Source organism: Camelus dromedarius, chromosome 13 (assembly GCF_036321535.1).
Source record: "Camelus dromedarius isolate mCamDro1 chromosome 13, mCamDro1.pat, whole genome shotgun sequence".
NCBI lineage: Eukaryota > Metazoa > Chordata > Mammalia > Artiodactyla > Camelidae > Camelus > Camelus dromedarius.
Window position 1 is genome coordinate 66,605,327 of NC_087448.1, and position 21,916 is coordinate 66,627,242.

Consider the following 21,916-nt stretch of genomic DNA (forward strand, 5'->3'; position numbering starts at 1 on the left):
TAATATCTTCATGATTTTGTGACCTTGAACAATGCCCCACCCAAGCTGATATGTTGCAAACCTGTAATCAGCAGTTTCTTTGAAAGCTTGCAGTAATCAAGCTGTAAATAAAAGGTAACGCGTTAGATCTCGACAATTGGAAGGCTTATAGCCCACCTTTCTTCCCATTACCAACCCGTTTCGTTGCTTTTATCTGTTCATGCCTCACTTAACTCACGTTGTCTTCCTCTAGTTCTGTCTGACCTAAGGTAGATGCTTAAACAAAATTTTTTAAACTTTTACTTGTGGTAAAATGCACATAACATAAAACTTACCACCATCTTAACCATTTTTAAATGTACAGTACCGTTCAGAACATGCACACTGTTGTGCAACCAACCTCCAGAATGCTTTTCATCTTGCAAAACTGAAACTGTGTACCCATTAAACAACTCTCCATTCCCCCATCTCCCCTCCTGCCATCCCAACCCAACCATTCTACTTTCTGTCTCTAGGAAAGTGACTACTCCAGGAAAGTCACATAAGTAGAACCAGTTTCTGTAACTGGCTCATTGCACTTAGCATGTCCTCAAGAATATCCTTTTTAAGAAAGCTGAATAATAGCCCACTGTATGTATATATCACATTTGTTTATCCACTCATTTTATTTTGTTTATTCATTCATCTGTGAGTGGACATCAGGGTTGCTTCCACTTTTGGCTATTGTGAAAAATATTGATATAAATACGGATGTACCAGATACCTTTTCATGACCCTGTTTTCAATTGTTTTGGGTGTATACCCAGAAGTGGAACTGCTGGATCACATGGTAATTCTATTTTTAATTTTTGGAGAAACCACCACACTGTTTTCCATAGTGGCTGCTGCACCACGGCGGACACGTCTAAAGTTTCTGTTGTGCCCTAGGGGAGAAAATTATCCTGCTATACAGACTACAGCTGAGGAAAAGGGTTGTATGGCCAAGAAGGAACACTGTCAATTATCATCCTTGATTAGAACATGATTAAAATAATTAAAAGCATGGAATTCCTAGAACCTAGGGGCACGTTAAAACCACTTGGTCCACTCTGCCCACTGACGGTGGGGAAACTGGGATTCTGAGAGGACAAATTCCTGGTGAAGGTCAGGGGCTGGCTGAGGGCAGAATCAGAGCCAGCCTCAAGGGCTTTCCAATCGTCAACTTCAGCAAAGGAAATCAGTTCAACTTGCAATATTATGCGCCAAAGAACAAGAATTATGGAGTGGATAATTGAAAACATCCCCGGGAGGTGCACTTTGTGTTTTGCTTTGGTTTCTATGGCTGGTTTTTAGCCTCCCTCATTGCCTTGGTTGACATTGAAACCGAGCCTGTTTTTCTTGCTGCCGCTGTTGACTGGGTCCTGGGCATCTAGGAGATGGGAGGGGAGACAAAGAAAATCAGTCCGCAATTAGGCTCCACCGAGCGTGGAACATGACCCTCCGCTCGCCTGCGCGCCGGCCAGAGGCGCCCGTGTGCGGCGCGGATTTAGCTCGCGTCCTGCGGCCTCAGAGACCCCGGCGCGCGCGGGGAGGACGGTAGCTGGCTCCCTGCTGTCCTCACGCTCCTGGACCCAAACCCGAGAGGGTTCAGGGACTCCCGGGGGCAAGGCAGCTCTTGTCGTGCGTCCTCCCCAGCCGGAGCCGCGGAGCCCCTGCGACTTCCCCGGCAGAACCGCGCCCAGTCTCCCCCGCCAGAGCCGGGGAGCCCCGGGCGCCGCGGAGCGCGGGCTGCGGACCACGGCGGGCACGTGGGCTCGGCCGCAGCGCTGCGCCAGGCACCGGCGCCCCGGCGCAGCCCCTGACGGTGGGGAGAGGGATCCTCCCCCCCTTCTACTTTGCACCAGTCCGAGGGAATTTGCGGTCGGTGACGCGCATCCTTAAGCGAGCCACCTGCAGCGCGGGGCGCGCCGCGGAGGGCGGCATCGCAGGGCTGGGCCGGCGCGGCCTGGGGACCCCGGGCTCCAGAGGCCATGCCGGCGTTGGCGCGCCTCGGCGGCCGGCTGCCGCTGCTCGGTAAGGCCCCGCTCGAGCCCCCGCAGCCCCCGGCGCGGCCCCCGGCCCCCTCCCAGCGCGGGGACCCGGCGCGCGCCTCCTCCGTCCCCGCCGCCGCGCTCCGCTCCTCCCCGCCCCGCTCCTTCCCTCGCTCCCGCGCCCCTCCCCTCTTTCGCGCCCTCTCGACTCGCCCAGAACTCGCCCGCGGCCCCGTCCTTGCCCACCCCACGTCCTCCTCCCCTCCTCTCGCGTCGCCACTCCGGCTTGGCCCGCGGCCCCCGCCGGCGGCCCCGACTCCCCGGCGGCCTCGCCGAAGCGCTGCCCGGGGCCGGGGCCGGGGCCGGGGCCCCACCGCCCGCCTCCCTGGCCGCCCGCTCGGCCCGCGCGCCCGGGTGTGGGCAGGCCGCCCGAGTCTGCGGCCCGGAGCTGGGCGCCAGGTGGCCCGGACCTCACCTGCACCGACCCTGGCCATCAGAGACTCCTGGGGGGCGTCTTCCACTCTTCTTTTGAGGTTTTGATTTAAGGAGTGAACTCTGATGGGGAAATGTGCCCGCGTTCTCGCTTTCCCAAGCGAGTCGTCTTGGGTAACGACCCCCACCCCGCCGAATTTCAGTTGGATCAATGAATAGTTACTTTGGAAATTTGGAAACGGGATTTACATCTTAAAATACTAGCTACCCTCTCCTCCTGTACTAGATTTTTATCCTGGCATTAAACCCCAAGAGGATTTTCAAGGACTCAGCTGACCATTCCCAAATAATCTAGGTGGAACAATTGTTATTGGGGGAAAAATATTCCCCTTTAGATCCAGTTCATCTATTTGGAGACATGAGCGGGTTGATTTGCTTATATGGTGCAGGAGACAGTTTTGGGAGCTAGGGAGCCTAAGGTCCCTGTCCTAGTTCTGCGACCTTGGGACCAGCGCTCACTGCCCCTGGCCCTGGCGTCCCCCTCTGTCCAGTGAGGGAATCCAGCTGTGTCTCCTCCAGCTCCAAAATTCGAGCATTCTAACTTGAAGCCTCTGTGGTACATAGAGAGAAAATATTGGCAGTATAGACGTGCAAGAATTATTTCCAATAGCTTTTGTTGTAAATAATTCAGAATTGCAGAGTAAAAAAATGTAGCATAAGGGAGTGGGCAAACATCTTGCACTTCCTAAACATCTCTGTTAACTGGTAAATATGTATATTTCAAATGTATAGTTCAATATGGTTTTCAGAGTCTGTGACAAAAAGCTTTCTGCTGTGTATAACATTAAGTAGTAAGTGAATTTTCCAGTAGCATATAAAGGCTTTCTAAAAGTATAAACATCAGTACATGCAACTATATTTAAGCTGCATTGAATTCTTATATATTTAGGGACAGTCTCAGAAATTCCTACATCTCTCTCTAGATTTTTATAAGTGAGGCATAATTTGCATACAGCAAACATGCATACATCTTCGTAGTACAACTCCATTAGTTTTTATATATGTACTACCTACCTAATCATTATCTGATCAAGACACAGAGCAATTCTAACTCCGCCCCCTCTCAGATTATACCCCTCAAAGGTAGCCACTATTCTGATTTCTAATACCATAGTTTTGCCTGTTTTTTCAACTTCATTAAAACAGTGGTTTTGGGGTTGGTTTGTTTTTCATTGCTAGGTGCTATTCCTTAGTATGAATAGACTATACGTCTTATTTATCCATTCTTTTGTTGAAGAACTTTTAGGTTGTCTCCAATTTTGTGTAATGGGGAACAACATTGCTATGAACAGTGTTTTACGTGTTTTTGGTGGACATAAACACCTGTTTCTCTTTGGCTGATATCCTCGAGTCGGATTCCTAGCTGATAGGAGGAGGCACACGTCAGTTTTGGTAGTCACTGTCAAAGAGTCTTCCAAAGTGGTTGTACCATTTTACATTCCCACTTGCAGTGTATGGGAGCTCCAGTTATTCACATCTTTGCCAACACTTGTTATTACAGATTTTCTTGAATAAAGAAGCGTACAGTGAGGAGCTTAAAAGTGAGGACTGTAAATGTTTAAAAGCTTTAAATTCCTTGAATGATAGGATGCCACCCCATTTCCCTTCTATTGTAAGTTCAACCTTTTGTGAATAATGTTGAGATTTTCCAATTAGTATTTAAAGGATGGAAACATATTCTCCGCGGCCTTAACTGCACTGTGTGCTGATAGTGGCTCAGAGGAGGGGGATTTCAATATTTCAATAACTGTGGTACTCTTTCCTTAGTGTCAGAAAATTCACATTCAAAGCCTTGACTTACACATTTTAGTTGCTGTCCTTTGCCCTTGCTGTTTATCTTACTTTATCTGCCTTCTAGTGAACTGCTAACCTAAGATGGGGGGGGGGGTGTTCGGGAAGAGATGGAGGGTAGGGATGCTGGGCAAAGACTGGTTTGGATTGGATAGGACACCAGACCTGGTGAGCTGGTGTTAAGGTCCCCTTTGATCCTAAAGTCTAGTCCTTTGATCCTAAAAGGGTAGTTCTAATTGTGGCCATCATACAAGTTAGATTGGCTATTCATTTCTTCTTGGATAGTTCACATGGATCTATTGTAAATTATCCTCTTAGGTTTAATTGTGAACTACTTGGCTCTCCTTTTTGTAACTAAAAAGGCACTTTCATTAACTCTTAGTTATCAGTGATTATTTTGGTGGTGGTGTTGAAGGCTCCTGTTATTTAGCTGAAAAACAGCCAGGTAATGAGATATTAAATGTGGAGGAGGGAGACTTACTTATATACCAGGAAAGACTTTGGATAAGGAAGATGAAGAGGAAGCCTGCACGAGGAAGAAAAAAAAATTTTTTTTTTATTTGACAAACTTTTGCTGAATACTTATTTCTGTGCTAGGCCCGAGGGGTACTAAGATGAAAGATGAAGGGGGGTACGTACTTATAAATAGCTAATTCCATTTTATTTTAAAAATGCATGGCCATCACCTTTCCCCAAGAAAACATTTTGGTACAAAGCTTGCTTTCAGTTAGTTAAACCTTTCTACACAGGTATGAGGATCACTAAATATCAATAGATGAAAAATTGCATGCTTCAGTAAAGGAAGCTGCCACCAGGTCAGAATAGGACTCCCAGAAGGTTTTTGTGCCCTAAAACTACTTAAACATGGATATGCTGTACTGCATTGTTGTGGGAAAGAAACTAGTCTTCCATTTAAAATAAAACAAATGGACTGTTCCAGAGTGAAACATGACCGTTTTTCAGGTCCTAGGAAGAAGTGATTTTCCAAATGGTTCTTTGAACAAATTTGTTGACTGTGTTTTACTCTCCAGAGAGCACTCCCGCTCAGTTGAAAAGCCCACAGGATAGCTCAGCTTCGTCACGTTCGCCACAATTCCCATCTTGTCATTCTCTAATGAAACTTAAAGTCATGTGACAAGAACCCTTATCATTCAGTGTTCAAGACTGCAGTCTTGCTGAACCCCCAAACAGCCACCAGATGTTGCCTTAATCTTTAAAGATTCTGATTTGGCAAAAAGCAAGGAATCTCAAAAGGAGTATATCTTATCATTTTTCTTGGTTTTTGAAAGGGACCTTGCAGAGAATAGGAAGAAGAATTTGGGGAGGGGAAGTGGTGGGGCTGCCAGTGAGCTTGGCCTTTCCATGGTGCTGTGTCCTTTATTCTCTCCAAATCAGCAGAGCCTTGTGAATCTCACAGTAGGCAGTTTGTCTGAGTAGAGCTTTTGGTTTTTGTCAGATGACTTTGTGATCTTAAGATTTTTCCATCAGGATTTTCAAAAAAGCCCACGCTACTGCTTAGTTAGGCGGCCACAGTGATATGACCAAAGGTTTTTCTGTCTCTTTGGGGTCCATGAGCTTCACACCTCTGTGATTTACTTACCCTTGGGTGATACCTTCTATGGCTAGATCAACCCTGGTCCTCAAGTGATGAAAGCTTTTGTAGGACTCACTGATGGTCGTTAGTTGGAATAGTGCAATTCTGTTCCATGGGTACCAACACATGGAGAGGAAATTTAAAAATAATATAAAGTACACACACGCACTGTTCTTTTGTGGCTAGAGGAATTGCATAAGATCCTAAAAGAGGAACTATTGTTATTTTTTAGGTTAAACAGTAGAAGTATTTTTTTCACTGCTGTCATTGTAAGTCAACTGGTAGCCAAGAATACGCTGTAAAATTATTTACGGTCTGCTCTAAAACAGGATATTGTCATTATTTATTTAAACCGTTGTGCTTTGATTGTAAGATAGCTGCTGAATTCAGTCTTCAGCTGCTCTGCTATTTGAGTTACAGTTTTCCTAATGTCAGGGATTCTGTCCTTGGAGCAATGCAGTTGGATATGTTAGGACTGACAACACAGTTGAGAAACGTGAGTTTTTATTCGGGCAGGGAAGTTCTCTGCACTTAAGTTCCTCATTTGTGAAAAGGAGATGAGCCGTATCTCACCCCTTCATCGGGCAATACCTGGAAAGTACAGTGGCATCCCTGGTCAGGCAGGTGTTTTGCAGAAAGAGAGATGCATCAAGTCTAAAGAAATCATTAGGGTTTAGAGTCCCAGGATGCTCCTCCTTCCCTTCTTAGACACATGGGAGTCCCATGTAGTCCAGGACTTGTGTTAGCTGCCGCGTAGTCCTGGTTCCTGCTCACAGCCCAGTGTCGGGGGTGTTGGTGGGAAGGGGCAGGCTTGTAGGAGGAAAATCTCAGTGCAATTTGAGAAATAGGCCCTGAGGTTGAGCCTTTCCCGCAAGCTGAGAAAACAAGGCAAGGCCTCCAAGAGTAGGTGAGGCCAGAGCCTTGGCTAGAAAGGTAAGTAAGAGTTGACGGGGAAACAGGAGGGTCAGGACACTCCAGGCAAATAGGGCAGCGAAGAAAAAGGTACAGAGGTCCAACACACGGAGTCGTTGAAAACTGTAACTTCATCCTGGGCTGCTGAGGCACAGTGTAGAAGGCCTCCAGGATAGGGTGACCGTCATTAAAAACTTGTAACTCAGAAAATTGAAAACTGTTCAATGGAAAGCTTTTTTAAAAAAATCAGGGTTGCCAGAGGCTCAGTGTATAATGTGGAAGGAGTATTTCAGTGATGAGATAAAGGACTTGGACTTTATCATATGGACCAAGAGTCTCTGGATGGAATTCAGGGGGTCTACTTCATCCTTTATGGTGTGTGTGCATGTGTGTGTGTGTGTGTGCGCACGCGTGTGTTTGTGTGTGTGTGTATGAAGGTAAATTGCTTCCATCAGATTTCAGTGGGGTCTGTGACTCAAGAAAGGGTAAGGACCATCACTGTAGGTTGTTGCAGGGTTTTAAGGGGAGGAGTGAGGTGCTCTGATATGTGTTTTAGAAAGACCATTGGGGTATCTGTGTAGAGGGTGGGTGTCAGGCAGACAGGACCATGGCGGGGAGGCCAGCTAGGAAGTTGCTGGCAGGAGTCCAGGCCACAGGCAGCAGGGACTGGAATTAGGGCAGGGGTAATAGAGACGAAGAGCCACGGAGAGATTTGGTGATTATCGAAGAGGTTAAAATGTCAAGGCTTGGCAGCTGCCTGGATGATGGAAAGTGAGGGAGAAGGATGAGTGGAAAATGACTTCTGGGTTTCTGGCTTCAAACAGTGGGTGTGTTGGCACCAACTGATGAAGAAGGAGAGGAGGGAGTAGATTTAGGAAAGAAAAGGGGAGATTAAATCCGAGTTTAAGATTCCTGGGGATGACCCAGATACAGAGCCTACACACAGGAAGTGTATGGTTGGAACTCATGGGCTAACAGACCATAGTTAAAATCATGAGAATTTACAGAGAAAGGGCATAGACTGAGTGGAGAGGATGAGAGGTCCCCAGTTCTAAGGAAGAACAAGCCCTGTGTGTCTCCTCCCTACTCACAGCGCGGCTCACAAGGACCACTTCTGGGCACCACGTATATGGGGTGGGAGGGGTCCCCACTCCAAGCAATTCTCAAACACCAGTTGGATGTCCTACACTTTAACTCAATTTTGACACTCTCTACCTGGAGAGAGCATCAGATCCCACAGGATCAGGGCTCAAACCCCTCTCAGCCCCCTTCAGAAGTCAGTCTCAGGTACCCCCTGGGCTTCTGATGGCCGGCTGTAAATCAGAGGTTCCCATGACCGCCTCCTTGAGTTCGATTAATTTGCTAGAGCGGCTCAAGGAGAACAGAACTCAGAAAACATTTTACTTACTGGATTACCAGTTTCTTATGGAAGGATGTGGCTCAGGGACAGCCAGATGTAAGAGGCACACAGGGCAAGGCAGATGGGAAGGGGCCTGGAGCGTCCGTGCCCCACCCCCCAGGCAGCCACTCTCCCAGCAACCACTCCTGCTCACCAGCCCAGAAGCTCACCAAATCTCAAGAATTTTTATAGAATTTAATCAGCACACCCTCTTCCCTTTTGCCCAGAGGTCAGCTTTCAGTCCCACCCTCCAGTCGCTCAGTCTTTCTTACAACCACCCCCATCCTGAGGCTACCGAGGGCCCCACCCTACGCCACCTGGTTAGCATAAACTCTGCTGTGATCAAAAGGGGCCATTATGCGTAACAACAGACACTCCTATCACTCAGGAAATTCCAAGGATTTTAGAAACTTTGTTCCAGAAACTGGGAGTAAGACCAAATATATTTACTATACCGCTCTAGTCTGCTGCCCTTTTATGCCACAGGAAAGTGGGACCCAAAGAGGTGAAACGACTTGCTGAAATTCAGGGTTATCGCAGCAGGTAACTCTTGAAGAGGGACTTGGAACTCAGGTCTCCAGGTCTTACCCAGTTCTCTTTGCCGCACTGGAGACTTGACTTGGAGAATTTGACAGTGAGGTGCCCTGACATTGCCTGATTTGTTCTGTAATGTCTAAATTCATCACTTTTTCGATAGAGCAGATTTTACTTTTACTTAAAATTTTGTTTCAGATTGGTGCCAAAGTTTTTCTCCACTCCCCCCACCCCACCAACACCCCTTTGGGAACTCTTTTCTAGTTCTAGAGCTGTCCTCGTTGCTCAGAAAGTGTTTGAAACTGTACTCTGGGACAAGCCACCAGGGTTCTGGAATGGATTCTCAGAAAGAACCTTGATAATCAATGGTGGAAAATTCTTCCTTTGGCTTTTTAAAAAGTCAGATTTATTGAGGTACAATTTTCATTTAGCAAATTCTGCCCTTTTTAGTGTTTGGTTCCATGAGTTTTACCAACACTTACAGTCCATAACTGCCACCCCTATCAAGATATAAAACATTTCCTTCCCCTCAAAACTTCCGTTCTGCTCCTTTGTAGTCAACCTTAATGCCCACTCCCAACCCCTGGCAACCAGTAATCTCTTTTTTGTTCCCATCATTTTTCCATGTTCTAGAATGTCATTTAAGTGGAATTTTACAGTATGTAGACTTACTTTTGAGTCTGTTTCTTTCACATAGTATAATTATTTGAGATTAATCCACATTGTTACATATATCAGTTCTTTTTTTCCTTTCTATTGCTGAGTAATACTCCATTGTATGGATGTGCCATAGTTTATCTACTAATGAGTTGAAGCTCATGAGTTTACTTCTAGTTTCTGACAATTATGAAAAAAACACTATAAATACTTGAATGTAAGTTTCGGTGTGAGCATAGGTTTTCATTTCTTGTGGGTAAATACCTTAAGAGTGGTGTCGTATTGCTGGAATGCATGCTAAGTGAATATTCAGCTTTATGAGAAACTGCCAGTTTTTCAAAGTGTTTGTACCATTTTCTGTCCACACCAACAAGATATGAGAGTTGCAGTTGCTCAACATCATTGTTGTCACTTGGTATGGTCAGTTTTTTGGTTTTGTTTTTTAATCTTTCTAATAGGGGTGTAGCAATATGTCATCATGGTTTTAATTTGCATTTCCTAATTACTAATGATGATGATCAACTTTTTGTGTGCCTAATTGCCTTGCTATATTTTTTCGGTAAAGTGTCAAAATCTTTTGCATGTGTTTTATCAGGTTATTTGTTTTGAAAATATTTTCTCCCATTCTGTGGCTTGTCTTTTCATTTTTTTAGCAATGTCTTTTGAAGTTATTAATTTTGATGAAGTCCACTAGTGGAAAAAAATTTGCCCTATACTAAACACTGCTCACCTAATGAAGCTTAAAAGCAAAGACCTAAAAAGAACAAGGAACTTAACTACATCCCAGAAAAAAAGTTCAAGAATATTTAACAGAATACAAAAACATCTGACACCTGGTTAAATTCATAATGTCATCCCATTACAAATTTACAAACACAGGATAAAAATTCAGCCCATAATAAGGAGAAAACTCAAACATTCAAAAGGGACCCCAAAATGACATAGACTATACAATTAGTAGGCAAGAACATTGAAATAGTTGTTTTAACTATATTCCATATATTCCTGAAGCTAGAGGAAAGCTTGTACATGTTAAGTAGGGAAATAGTAAATATGAAAAATCACGCAGATTAAACTTCTAGAGGTAAAAACTATAAACACACTGGATGGGATTCATAGCAGATTAGATACTGCAGAAGAAAAGATTAGTAAACTTGAAGGCACAGCAATAGAAACTGTCCAAACTCAACAGAGAAAACAGACAAAGTGAAATGAACAGAGAATCAGCGAGCTACATGAGGACTTCATTTGGTCAAATATACACGTAAGTCTGATGTGTGAATGCATCTGTTTTCTCTGGATGCATTAAAGATTTTCTCTTTATCATGGTCTTTAAACAATTTGATTATAATGTATCTTTTGTAGTTTTCTTCCTGAGTCATGTGCTTGGGTTTTGTTGGGCTTCTTGGGTATGTGGATTCATTATTTGCATCAGATTTGGAAAAACTTTCTCCATTATTTTATTAAATATTTTTTCTGTCCTCCTTCCCCCCATTCTCTCCAAGAACTCTAATTACATGTATATTTGACCACCCAAAGTGGTCATTTTACTAAATGTAAGACATAAAACAAAGAATAGGATACTGGTCCTAGATGCCTATGGTGCATATCAAAGGAATGATTTCAATAGGCCCAGACTCTTGCATCTATACAGAAAAGTGCTAAATTCATTGATTTGAGATGTCTGGTTTTCTTTAACAATAATCTTTTGATGTTTGAATACTTGATTTTTATTGCAAAACTCCTATATATCGTGGTCCCTCCTTTGCCTCCTTGGGGCAGTCCCTCAGAGTAATCTGAAGAGTCTGCCTCCCAGGCTTGAAGTCCTCAGAAAGTCTGCCACATAAAACATAATTCTCAACTTTTAGGTTGTGCGGTTTTTTTAGTTGACCTGCCTGATATGTAGGAGTTGCTTAGTTTCTGGATTTCTTTCAGAGTGAACTGTTCCATGTGTACCTTTAGATTTGGTGTATCCATGGGAGCAGGTGAGCTCAGGGGCCTCTTTCCTGGTCATCTGTGAATTTTGAGTTTTTAAAAAATACATATTTTAGATATAAGGCCTTTATCAGATAAGTAATTTACAACTATTTTTCTGCCAATCTGCGCTTGTTTTTTGGAAACCAGACATTCTTAATCTTGAAGATGTCCAATTAATCAATTTTTCTTTCATAGATCATGCTATTGGTTTTGTATCTAAAAAAAAAAATCTTGGTCCAATCTAAGATTAGAAAGATTTTCCTCCTAGAAGTTTTACAATTTTAGGTTTTACATTTAGGTTTCTACATTTGCGTTTTAGTTTTACATTTAGGTCTATGATCCATTTTGAGTAAACTGTTTATATGGTATGATGCATGAATCAAAGTTTTTCATAGAATACATTTGGAAATGAATATCCAATTGTTTCAGCACCATTTATTGAAATATTATGATTTTTCCATTGAATTACCTCTCGACTTTCATAAAAAATAAATTGACTACATATTTCTGGAGTTCCTATACTTTTCCATTGTTCTATTTGTCTATCTTGATGTCTACTCCCCACTGTCTTAAATATTGCTTTATAATAAGCCCTGAAATCAAGTATTATAAATCTTCCAACTTTGTCTTGTTTTCAAAATTTTTTTGGCTATTCTAGGTCTCCTTCATTTCCATGTGAACTTTAAAATTGGTTTGTCAATTTCTGCAGGAAGTTCTGCAGAGATTTTGATAGGAAAAACACCTGGCTCTGAAAGCCAAGGGGTGTGTTCACAAGATCCACCAGATTATGGCAAACAAAGAAACAGTTCATAAATGCCTTGCAAGGACTCATTGTGACTAGATCCCCCAGGCTCAGTGCAGAGGCAACAGACAGAAAACGTCCTTCTCCCAGTCTTTCTCTTAAAGAGGCCAATGTTCAACCTGAGGGTCAGGCTCCTAGTTTAACATGCATCTAGGAACTGACTGCAATTATGCCTGAAACTGAGAAGGCTGGCAAGCACCATCTACACGATCCCCCTCTGGTATCTGTCTGAATGGAGTTTGCGCACATATCGAGAGCCCTGGCCTTTGTGGCTGCCACCCAGAGGACACACTCCTTGATCTGGTGGCCAGCAGGACTTGTATTTATGGGTCCCACTGGACTGTAGCAAACAAAGAAGTGGTTATTAATCAGCTGTCCTTTAGGGCTCAGTGCAGAGAGAGCAGACAGAACACTAGCTCCCATTCTTTCCCTGAAAGAGGTCTTTTTGCGTACTTTAAAAGCTACTGCCTGAGAGTCCAGCTTCCAATCCCTATGCATCTAGGTGCTGGCTGGGAGCCCCTCCTTTGAGACACTGACAAGTCTTGTCACGCCGTCACTACTGGGAGCCAATAAGCACAAAGAAGGCAGTTTGAGAGACAACCAAGACCTAAGCCTGGGCTGACCGATAAGGTGTATCTGCTGCGGGAGCCCACTCTGTGAAGACAGAGAAGGTGGCTGTTTTATCTGATCCACAGGAACCAACACAGAGAATCAAGGAAAATGAAGGAGAGAAATATGTTTCAAACAAAACAACAAGATAGAACTCCAGAAACAAACCTTAATGAAATTGAGATAAGTAATTTACCTGTAAAGTGTTTAAACTAACGGTCATAAAGATGCTTACTGAGGTCAGGAGAACAATGCATGAATAAAATGAGAATTTCAACAGATAGAAAGCTTAAGAAAGCATTAAACATAAATCATAGAGCTGAGTGATACAATAATGGAACTGAAAAATGCAACAAAGGTATTCAACAGCAGACTGCATGAAGTGGAAGAAAGGATCATTGAAATTGAGGACAGAGTGGTGGAATTCATCCAATCAGAGGAGTAGTAAGGAAAAAATAAAAATAAAAAGATTGAAGATAGCTTAAGGGACACCATCAAACTGAACAATATCATATTATAGGGGTCCCAGAAGGAGAAGAAAAAGAGAAAGGGACAGAAAGTTTACTCAAAGAGATAATGGCTGAAAAACTCCCTAATCTGGGGAAAGAAACAGATATCCAGATCCAGGAAGCCCAGAGAGTCTAAATAAAATGAATCTAAAGAGACCCACCAAGACGCATTATAAATAGTCAGAAATTAAAGACATGGAGAACATTTTAAAGGCAGCAAGAAAAAAAAAATCTTGTTACATATAACAGAACCCCTATAATACCATCAGCAGATTTTTCAGCAGCAGCTTTGCAGTCCAGAAGGGAATGGCATTATTTAGAATGCTGAAAGAAAAAACTGCTAACTAAGAATACTCTACCTGGCAAACTGTTTTTCAAAACTGAAGGAGAGGGAGTTTTCCACATGAGCAAAAGCTGAGGGAGTTCATTACCACTAGACTAGCTTTAAAAGAAATGTTGAAGAGGACTTTTCAAGCTGAAATGAAAGGACATTAATTAGTAACAGGAAAACATCTGAAAGTATAAATATCTTTGGTAAAGATAAATATATAGTTAAATTCAGAATATTTTAGTGTTGTAAGGATGATGGATAAATCATTTGTAAATCTAGTATGAAAGCTAAATGACAAAAGTAGTAAAAATATAACCATGATAATTTGTTAATGGATACAAAAAATAAAAAGGTATAATTATGATATCAGACTTGCATGAGGCAAGGTTGCCACAATCCTTCAATTTATTAAAAGCGCAATATCTGCAAAGCACAATAAGGCAAAGTGCAATAAAGCAAGGTATGCCTGTGCTATGAACAATTATATACCAACAAATTGGACAACCTAAAAGAAATGGATAAAATTCTAAAAACATACAGCCTACCTAAAACCAAATCATGAAGAAACAGAAAATTTGAACAGAATTATTAGTAAGGAGATTGAATCAATCGAAAAAAAAAAAGCTCCCAACAAAATCCAGGACCAGGTGGCTTCACTGATGAATTCTAACAAACATTTAAAGAAGAATTAATACCAGTTTTTCTCAAACTCTTCCAAAAAAAAAAAACAGAAGGGGAAGGAACATTTCCAAATTCATTTTATGAGCTCATCATTGCCCTAACACAAAAGCCAGACAAGGACACTTCAAGAAAAGAAAATTATAGGCCAATATCCCTGATGAACATAGATGTAAAAATCCTAAACAATATATTAGCAACCCAAATCCAATATTACATTAAAGTGATCATATACCATCATCCAGTGGGCTTTATTCCAGGAATGCAAGGACCATTCAACATCCACAGATCAGTCAATGTGATATGAACAAAATGAAGGGTAAAAATTATATGATCATCTCAATAGATGCAGAAAAAGTATTTGATAAAATTCAACACCATTCATGATAAAAACTCTCAACAAAGTGGGTACAGAGGGAATATGCCTCAACATAATAAGGCTCTATATGACAGGTCCACAACTAACAATCATAATCAATGGTGAGAAGTTGAAAGCTTCTCCTCTAAGATCAGGGACAGGACAAGGATGCCCACTCTCACCATTTTTATTCAGTAAAGTACTAGAAGTCCTAGCCAGAGCAATTAGGCAAGAAAAATAAATAAAGTCAGAAAGAAAGAAAACTGATTCTATTTGCAGATAGCATGTTATATATAGAAACCTGTAAAGACCAAAAAACTATGAGGACTAATCAATGAATCCAGTAAAGTTGTAGAATACAAATTCAATCAATATACAACAATCACTTGCAGTTCTATCCACTAACAACAAACTATCAGAAAGAGGAATTAAGGAAGTAATTCCATTTATAATTACATCATAAAGAATAAAATAACTAGGAATAAATATAACCAAGGAGGAGAAAAATCTGTACAGTGAAAAGTACAAGATATTGATGGAAGAAAATGACTAACTCACAAATTCCTGGAAAGAATTTATGTTCTTGTGGATTGGAAGAATTAATATAGTTAAAATGTCCATATTATTTAAAGCAATATATAGATTCAGTACAATCTCAATCAAAATTCAAATGGCATTTTTCACAGAGATAGAAAAAAATTCTAAAATGTGTATGGAACATAAAATACCCTAAAGAGCCAAAACAATCTTGAGAAAGAAGAACAAAGTGGGAGACATCACACTTCCTGATTTCAAACACTATTACAGATACAGTGATCAAAACAGTATGGTATTGGCATAAAAAACAGACACATAGATCAATGGAACAAAGTAGAGAGCCCAGAAATAAATCCATGCACATATGGTTAATTAATTTGTGACAAAGGAGCCAAGTATATACAATGGGGAAAATATAATCTCTTCAGTAAATGGTATTGGGAAAACTGGATGGCAACACCCAACATAATGAGAGTGGACCCATATCTTTTACCATCCACAAAAATCAATTCAAAATGGATTAAAGACTTGAACATAAGACCTGAAACCATTAAACTCCTAGAAAAAAACATAGGAGATAAACTCTCTGACATTTATCTTAGCAATTATTTTTTGTATTTGACACCAAAAGCAAAGGCAACAAGAGCAAAAATTAGTTAACAGGGACCACATCAAACTAGAAAGCTTTCGCATAGTCAAGGAAACCATCAACAAAATGAAAAGGTAACCTACGAAATGGGAAGAAATAGTCCCAAATCATGTGTCCAAAAAATATAAAGAACTCTTACAACTCAATAGGAAAAAAAAATACACCCAAACAATCTGGTTTAAAATGTGCAGAGGAAGTGAATAGACATTTTTGTAAAGAAGACCTTCAAGTGGCCAACAGGTCAGTGAAAAGGTGCACAACATCACTACTCATCAGTGGAAATGCAAACCAAAACCATGAGACATTAGTCATATCTGTTAGAATGATTGTCATTAAAAGGCAAAACATAACAAGTGTTGGTGAGGATGTGGACAAAGGGGAACCCTTATGCACTGTTGGAGGGAATGTAAATTAGTGCAGTAACTATGGAGATCCATATAGAGGTTCCTCAAAAAATTAAAAATAGGACTACCATATAACCCAGGAATTCTACTTCTGGGTGTATATCTGAAGGAAACAAAATCACTATCTCAAAGAGATATCTGCAGTCCCATATTCATTGCAGCATTGTTTATGGTAACCAAGACATGTAGACAACTTAAGCGCCCTTTGATGGATGAGTGAATAAAGAAAATGCAGCATGCAGTTGACCCTTGAACAACGGAGAGGTTAGGGGTACCGACTCCCTGTGCAGTTGTAAATCTTAGTATAACTTTTGACACCCCCATAACTTAACTAATAATAGCCTGCTGCTAACCAGAAGCCTTACTGATAACATAAAGAGCTCATTAATAATTATTTTGTATGTTATCTATATACATGCTGTATTCTTACAATAAAATAAGCTTAGAGAAAAGAAAATGCTATTAAGAAAATCGTAAGTAAAAGAAAATACATTTGCAGTACTGTCCTGTATTTATCAATACTGTGAGTTTCCATCGTGTTTGCAGAACGAATTGTCTGTCAGTATCTACATCAATATTGTCTTACATGGTACAAAACAGGGTAGATGTTATACGTGTTACTAACACTAGGCTTCAAAAGTGAAAAGGTAATGTGAAAAAGAAATTCATATTTATTTACAGGTGTAATGATTCTTGCCTTGATAATGAAGAAGCAGCTTTACAGTGGCCTAGTGTAAGTGATATGATCGCTCTTCACGGTAGCCTAGCCTATACATGAATGAATGAATTGTTACAGTTTTTATGACATACAATGTTACAGTCATATTCATAAAACAGTAGTGGAAAGTTCATTATATTTTTTACAAAACCTCTCACCTGTGGTGACAGACTGATAATGCAATTACTCCAAGTATGAGAGAGAGAGAGTCATATTGTACAGTAATGTAATTCTTTGAAAGCAAAGTTATAAACCAGTAAGAACACTAAAACCTTATTAATTTTATATTAAACATCACTCACCTTATGCCTACGTAAGGATAGGCTATCTATATAAATACGAGTCTGGCATACAATGTTCTGCTTGATGAATATGTAGGTGATGATGATAATGACCCAAAAAACATCTCATACAGTTCTTGCTTCCCATTTATTAGATAGTCCCACCAAGATGTGCACACACACACACCAGACAAGTTTATTAACTGTAAGACATGGTGATGATTTACTATTTATTAAGTGGAAGTGGATCTTCATAAAGATTTCCATCCTCATCGTCTTCACGTTGAGGATGCTGAGGAGGAGAGAGAAGGGGAGGGGTTGGTCCTGTTGTCTCAGGGGCAGCAGAGGAGAGAGATGGAGGACAGGGTGGGGGAGGCAGTCACACTAAGTGTAATTTTATGGAAATACATCATAATTTCTGTCCGACCTTTTTGCCTTTTAATTTCTCTAAAAATGTTTCTATATGGTACCACTCCTTTCCCCACCATCTGCTTTAGTTTCGGCCCTTGTATCATAGAAGGGTCCCTGTCATAAATTAAGAAGTCAACAGCAGCCTTGAGTAGTCAGAACCCTTCTGCCAGATTGTCTGATGTCAGTCTGTTTTCTGGCACTCCTGCTTCTACGTCGTCTTCTTCCTCGTCATCTGGCACTGGTGAGAAGTGTTCATCTCCATCAAACTGTCTTCGTTAATTCCTCTGATGTGATGCCTGTCAGCTCTTGAGTTTCTCCAAGATCCGTGTCTTGAACCCTTCACCTCCCACGTCTTTTGCCAGGTCCACATCTCTTTCATGATTTCTTGATTGGCTCTGTTGTGAATCCTGTGAAGTCAGGCACACCCCATCTAGACTGTTTTCTCCAGCAGGAATGTACTGTTTGGGGCTTGGTGGCTTTCACAGCTTTTTGTATAACAGCAACGGCATCTTCCGTGGTGTGAGCCTTTCAGACTTTCATGATCAATCGGATTCTCCTCCACAGCACCGACAGTCCTTTCTGTAGTGTACTGTGTATAATGAGCCTTAAAGGTCCTTGTGAACCCCCCAATCTAGAGGCTGAGTTAGAGATGTTGTGTTTGGGGGCAAGTAGAACACTTCGATGCCCTTGTGCGTTAAACTCATGGGGCTCTGGTCCAACATCAAAAGAACTTTAAAAGGCAGTCCCTTACCAGCAAGGTGCTTTCTGACTTCGGGGACAAAGCATCAATGAAACTAGTTCAGAAAAAGCATACTCGTTGTCCAGGCCTTCTTGTTGTGCAACCAAAAGACAGGCAGTTGGTGTGTACCTTTCCCTTCAGGGCTTGTTATCAGCTTTGTAGATACGAGTAGCCCTGATCATAAACCTGTTGCTGAACCCAAGTTCATGTGCCTGATGTACAGTGAGGCTAACCAAACGACAACATCAAAGTTTGGAGCAGAGAAAGATTTATGGAAAGGGCCATGCAAGAACGGGCAGCTTGTGCTCAAAAGACACGGACTCCTTGACGGTTTTCAGAGGAGAGATTTTAAAGGCAAAATTGGGTGTGAGGGCAGCAGCAGGTGTGACTTTCTTCTGGTTGGTTGGTGGTGAGATAACAGAGAGGCGCTCCAGGATTCCTGTGCTCAGCCTGAAGTTACCATCCTCCCCTGGGTGGGGGGCCTTGGTTCCTGTAAAAGAACTCAATGGAAGTATCAGATTGTTATGTCTGTCCACCGGGGAGGAACCACGACTCTGCTTTATTGCTTCACTATTGTTTCTTGACTGTTTTCCTTTGTTTCTGCATTCCCTCCCTTTCCTAACTAGTAACTGTTTGAATCTGCCCTTTGGAACTCAGGGAAGGTCTAGGAGGCTGAAGCCTTTTTCCTACAAACTAGAAACGGGGGACGTGGAAAGACTTTTGTAGCCAGGAGAGCCCCCCAGGTTCCCGCTCCGTTTCAAACCCAGCTGCATTTGCACAAAGCAGTAGAATCAGCCTACCCCTTCCTGCCTTAAATCTCGGTGCTCTTTCTGTTCCTTACTAATAAATGTCCTTTGTGGCGTTTTTTTCCAAAATAGAGTGCTTTCATCTGCATTAAAAGTCTGTTTAGACAGATGTATCTCCTTTCTCCTCGATGATTTTCTTAATGGCATCTGGGACCTGACTGCTGCCTCTGGTTCAGCAGAAGCTGCTTCTCCTGTTATCTTGACATTTTTTAAAGCCAAACTTCCTTCTAAAATTATCAAACCTTCCTTTGCTGGCATTAAATTCTCCAACTTCACCTTCCTTTGGCTTTAAGTTGTCATATCATGTCTTTGTTTTTCTCTAATCATATTGGAATCCACAGGTATGCCTTTCTTATACCAATCCTGCACCCACATCCTGCATTTTCAATATGAGCTAAAAAGTTACTTTGCAAAAAGTGCAATATTTTCACATCTGCTGGTGTAGTTGCAGCAACTGCTTCACAAATTTCCTTTTCTTTTCTTTCTTTCTTTTTTTTTTTTACAATGGTCCTTAAGGTGAATTTATTTGTCTTGAAATGGTAGACGACCACTGCAGACGTCCATCTGTGGAACAGAGCAAGCAATTCAACTTTTTCCTGTAATATCATGACTTGTCTCTGCTTCTTGGGAACACTTCCAGCATCACTAGTGAAACTTTGTATGGGTCCCATGGTGTGATTCAAGGTTTATGGCAATGGACTAAACAATGAAAAATACGCAAGAACCTAAAGAGACCACTTTTTACCGTGATGTGCAATTTACCAGAGAGAGGAACTGCTCACTGGAGATCATGAGCATCACATGGTGTTTTAAGCAGGTACTGGCAGTACTTGAGCTCATCACAATAGCAGCAGGAGGTGGTTATGAAATTACTACAGTATGACAGTGTGTATGACAGTCAATTTTATGCAGCTGTGATTTAGCATCTCATCTTTACATCTGTTTACATTTCTCTCAACTGCACATGGTGCCACATTCAGTATGTAAGTGTTCATGTGCCTAAGTTTTGATAAGTTTCAACTTTTCATAATAGATTTATGTTTATTTTATGGTAGTAAGTGATAAAATAGACTAGTATCTACATATATTTTATGTGTTCATGCACACTTTACTTTTTCTTAATTTCTTAGATATTTCTAGGCTATATAGTTCCTCTGTGGGTTTTTTCAAATAGTCATAAATCTCCAAAAAATTGCCTAATATATCTATTGAACAAAATCCATGTATAAGTGGACCTGTGCAGTTCAGACCCGTGTTGTTCAAGGGTCAACAGGATATATACAATGGAGTATTATTTAACCATAAAAAAGAAATAAATCCTGCCACTTGTGACAACATAGATACACTTTGAGGGCGTTATGCTACATGACGTAAGTCAGGAAAATTCTGTATAATCTAATCTCACTTATACGTAGAATCTAAAAAGAAAACCTCATAGAAACAGAGAACAGATTGGTGTCTGCCAGAGGTGGGGTTAGGAGGTGGGAGATATATGTGAAGGTGGTCAAAAGGTACAAACTTCCGGCTCTAACATAAATAAGTTCTGGGGATATAATGTACAAGATGGTGACTATAGTTACCAATACAGATTTCCCCACTACCTCAAAGTAGAGCATTCCTGTGGAATCTCTGTAAGCTGAAATGATGTAAAGTGAAGAAGCTATTACCTTAGGACACATCTTGATGACAGATACACAGAATAAACAGATAACGTACAGATGCTCATAGACACAGTTCAAAGCTCTGGCAGCTTGATGCCAAGATGCTGAGTATAGTTTCCAGGGTAAGAGCTTGTCAGGGCCCCTCTCCTTGCTTGGGGTTCAAGCTGCCTCTGTAAGAGTTCGCCACAAAACATACTCTGAATGCTGTTTTTGCTTTTCACCTTTTTTCGTAAAAGCAAAAATCCTCTTCAGATTTCTTTCAGTTAGTGAAAACAGGTACTAACGTAGGTCTTTTATAAAAGGGAAGTGGTGCAAAGCGAACTTTCGGAAAGTGGGAGGTACCTGTAGTCTTTTATATATTTGAAAGTTGCTAAGAGAGTAGATCTTAAAAGTTCTCATCACAAGAAATAAATGTTGTAACTCAGTGAGTTGATAGATGTTAATGAAACTTTTGTGGTAATCGTTATCACTATATATATATATATATATATACATGTCTCCTCATTCTGTTGTACACCTGAAACGAATACAATGTTATATGTCAACAATATCTCAATAAAACTGAAGGGTAAAAACTCTCAAAACTCTATAAAATACCCCAATTGTAAAAGACTTGATTTGGGCAAAAGATGTGAACAGACACACTACTAAAGAGTATGTAAGATGTCATATAAGCACCTGAAAGGATGTTCCAAATCATTAGGAAAATGCAAGTTAAAACCACAGTGAGATATACTACATCTATAAGAATGGCTAAAATTAAATATTTTCATCATACCGAGCGTTGGTGAGGACGTGGCAGACTGGAATTGCCACATACACTGCCAACAGGAATACTAAGTGATGCAACCTCTTTGGCGAACAGTTCACACTTTCTGAAAAAGTTACACAGACACCTCCCACGTGACCGAGGTATTCTAGTCCTTGGTATTTACTCAAGAAAAATGAAAGCGTATGTCCATACCGTGACTTTTATACAAATGTTCATAGCAGCTCTGTTTGTAAGCTCACCAAAGTAGAAACAGTCCAAAGTCTACCAACAGGGGGATGAATTTAAACACTGCGTTGTATCCGTGCAA

General features: G+C 41.3%; 1 protein-coding gene across 4 annotated transcripts in view; it reads left to right on the top strand.

Moving 5' to 3' along the window:
* The window catches only part of FLT3 (fms related receptor tyrosine kinase 3), a 68,283-nt gene that overhangs the window by 5,497 nt on the left and 40,870 nt on the right, over positions 1 to 21,916 (top strand). For 2 of the 4 annotated variants that reach the window (XM_064493246.1, XM_031465804.2), the window contains exon 1: positions 1,901 to 2,031. The exons of 1 other annotated variant lie outside the window; for it this stretch is intronic. In XM_064493246.1, coding sequence (XP_064349316.1) covers positions 1,989 to 2,031 — 43 coding nt within the window. In that variant the 5' untranslated portion in view covers positions 1,901 to 1,988. Of the gene's footprint in view, positions 1 to 1,900; positions 2,032 to 19,771; positions 19,994 to 21,916 lie in introns of those variants that run through there. One more of the 4 variants, XM_064493247.1, reaches the window with a different exon arrangement.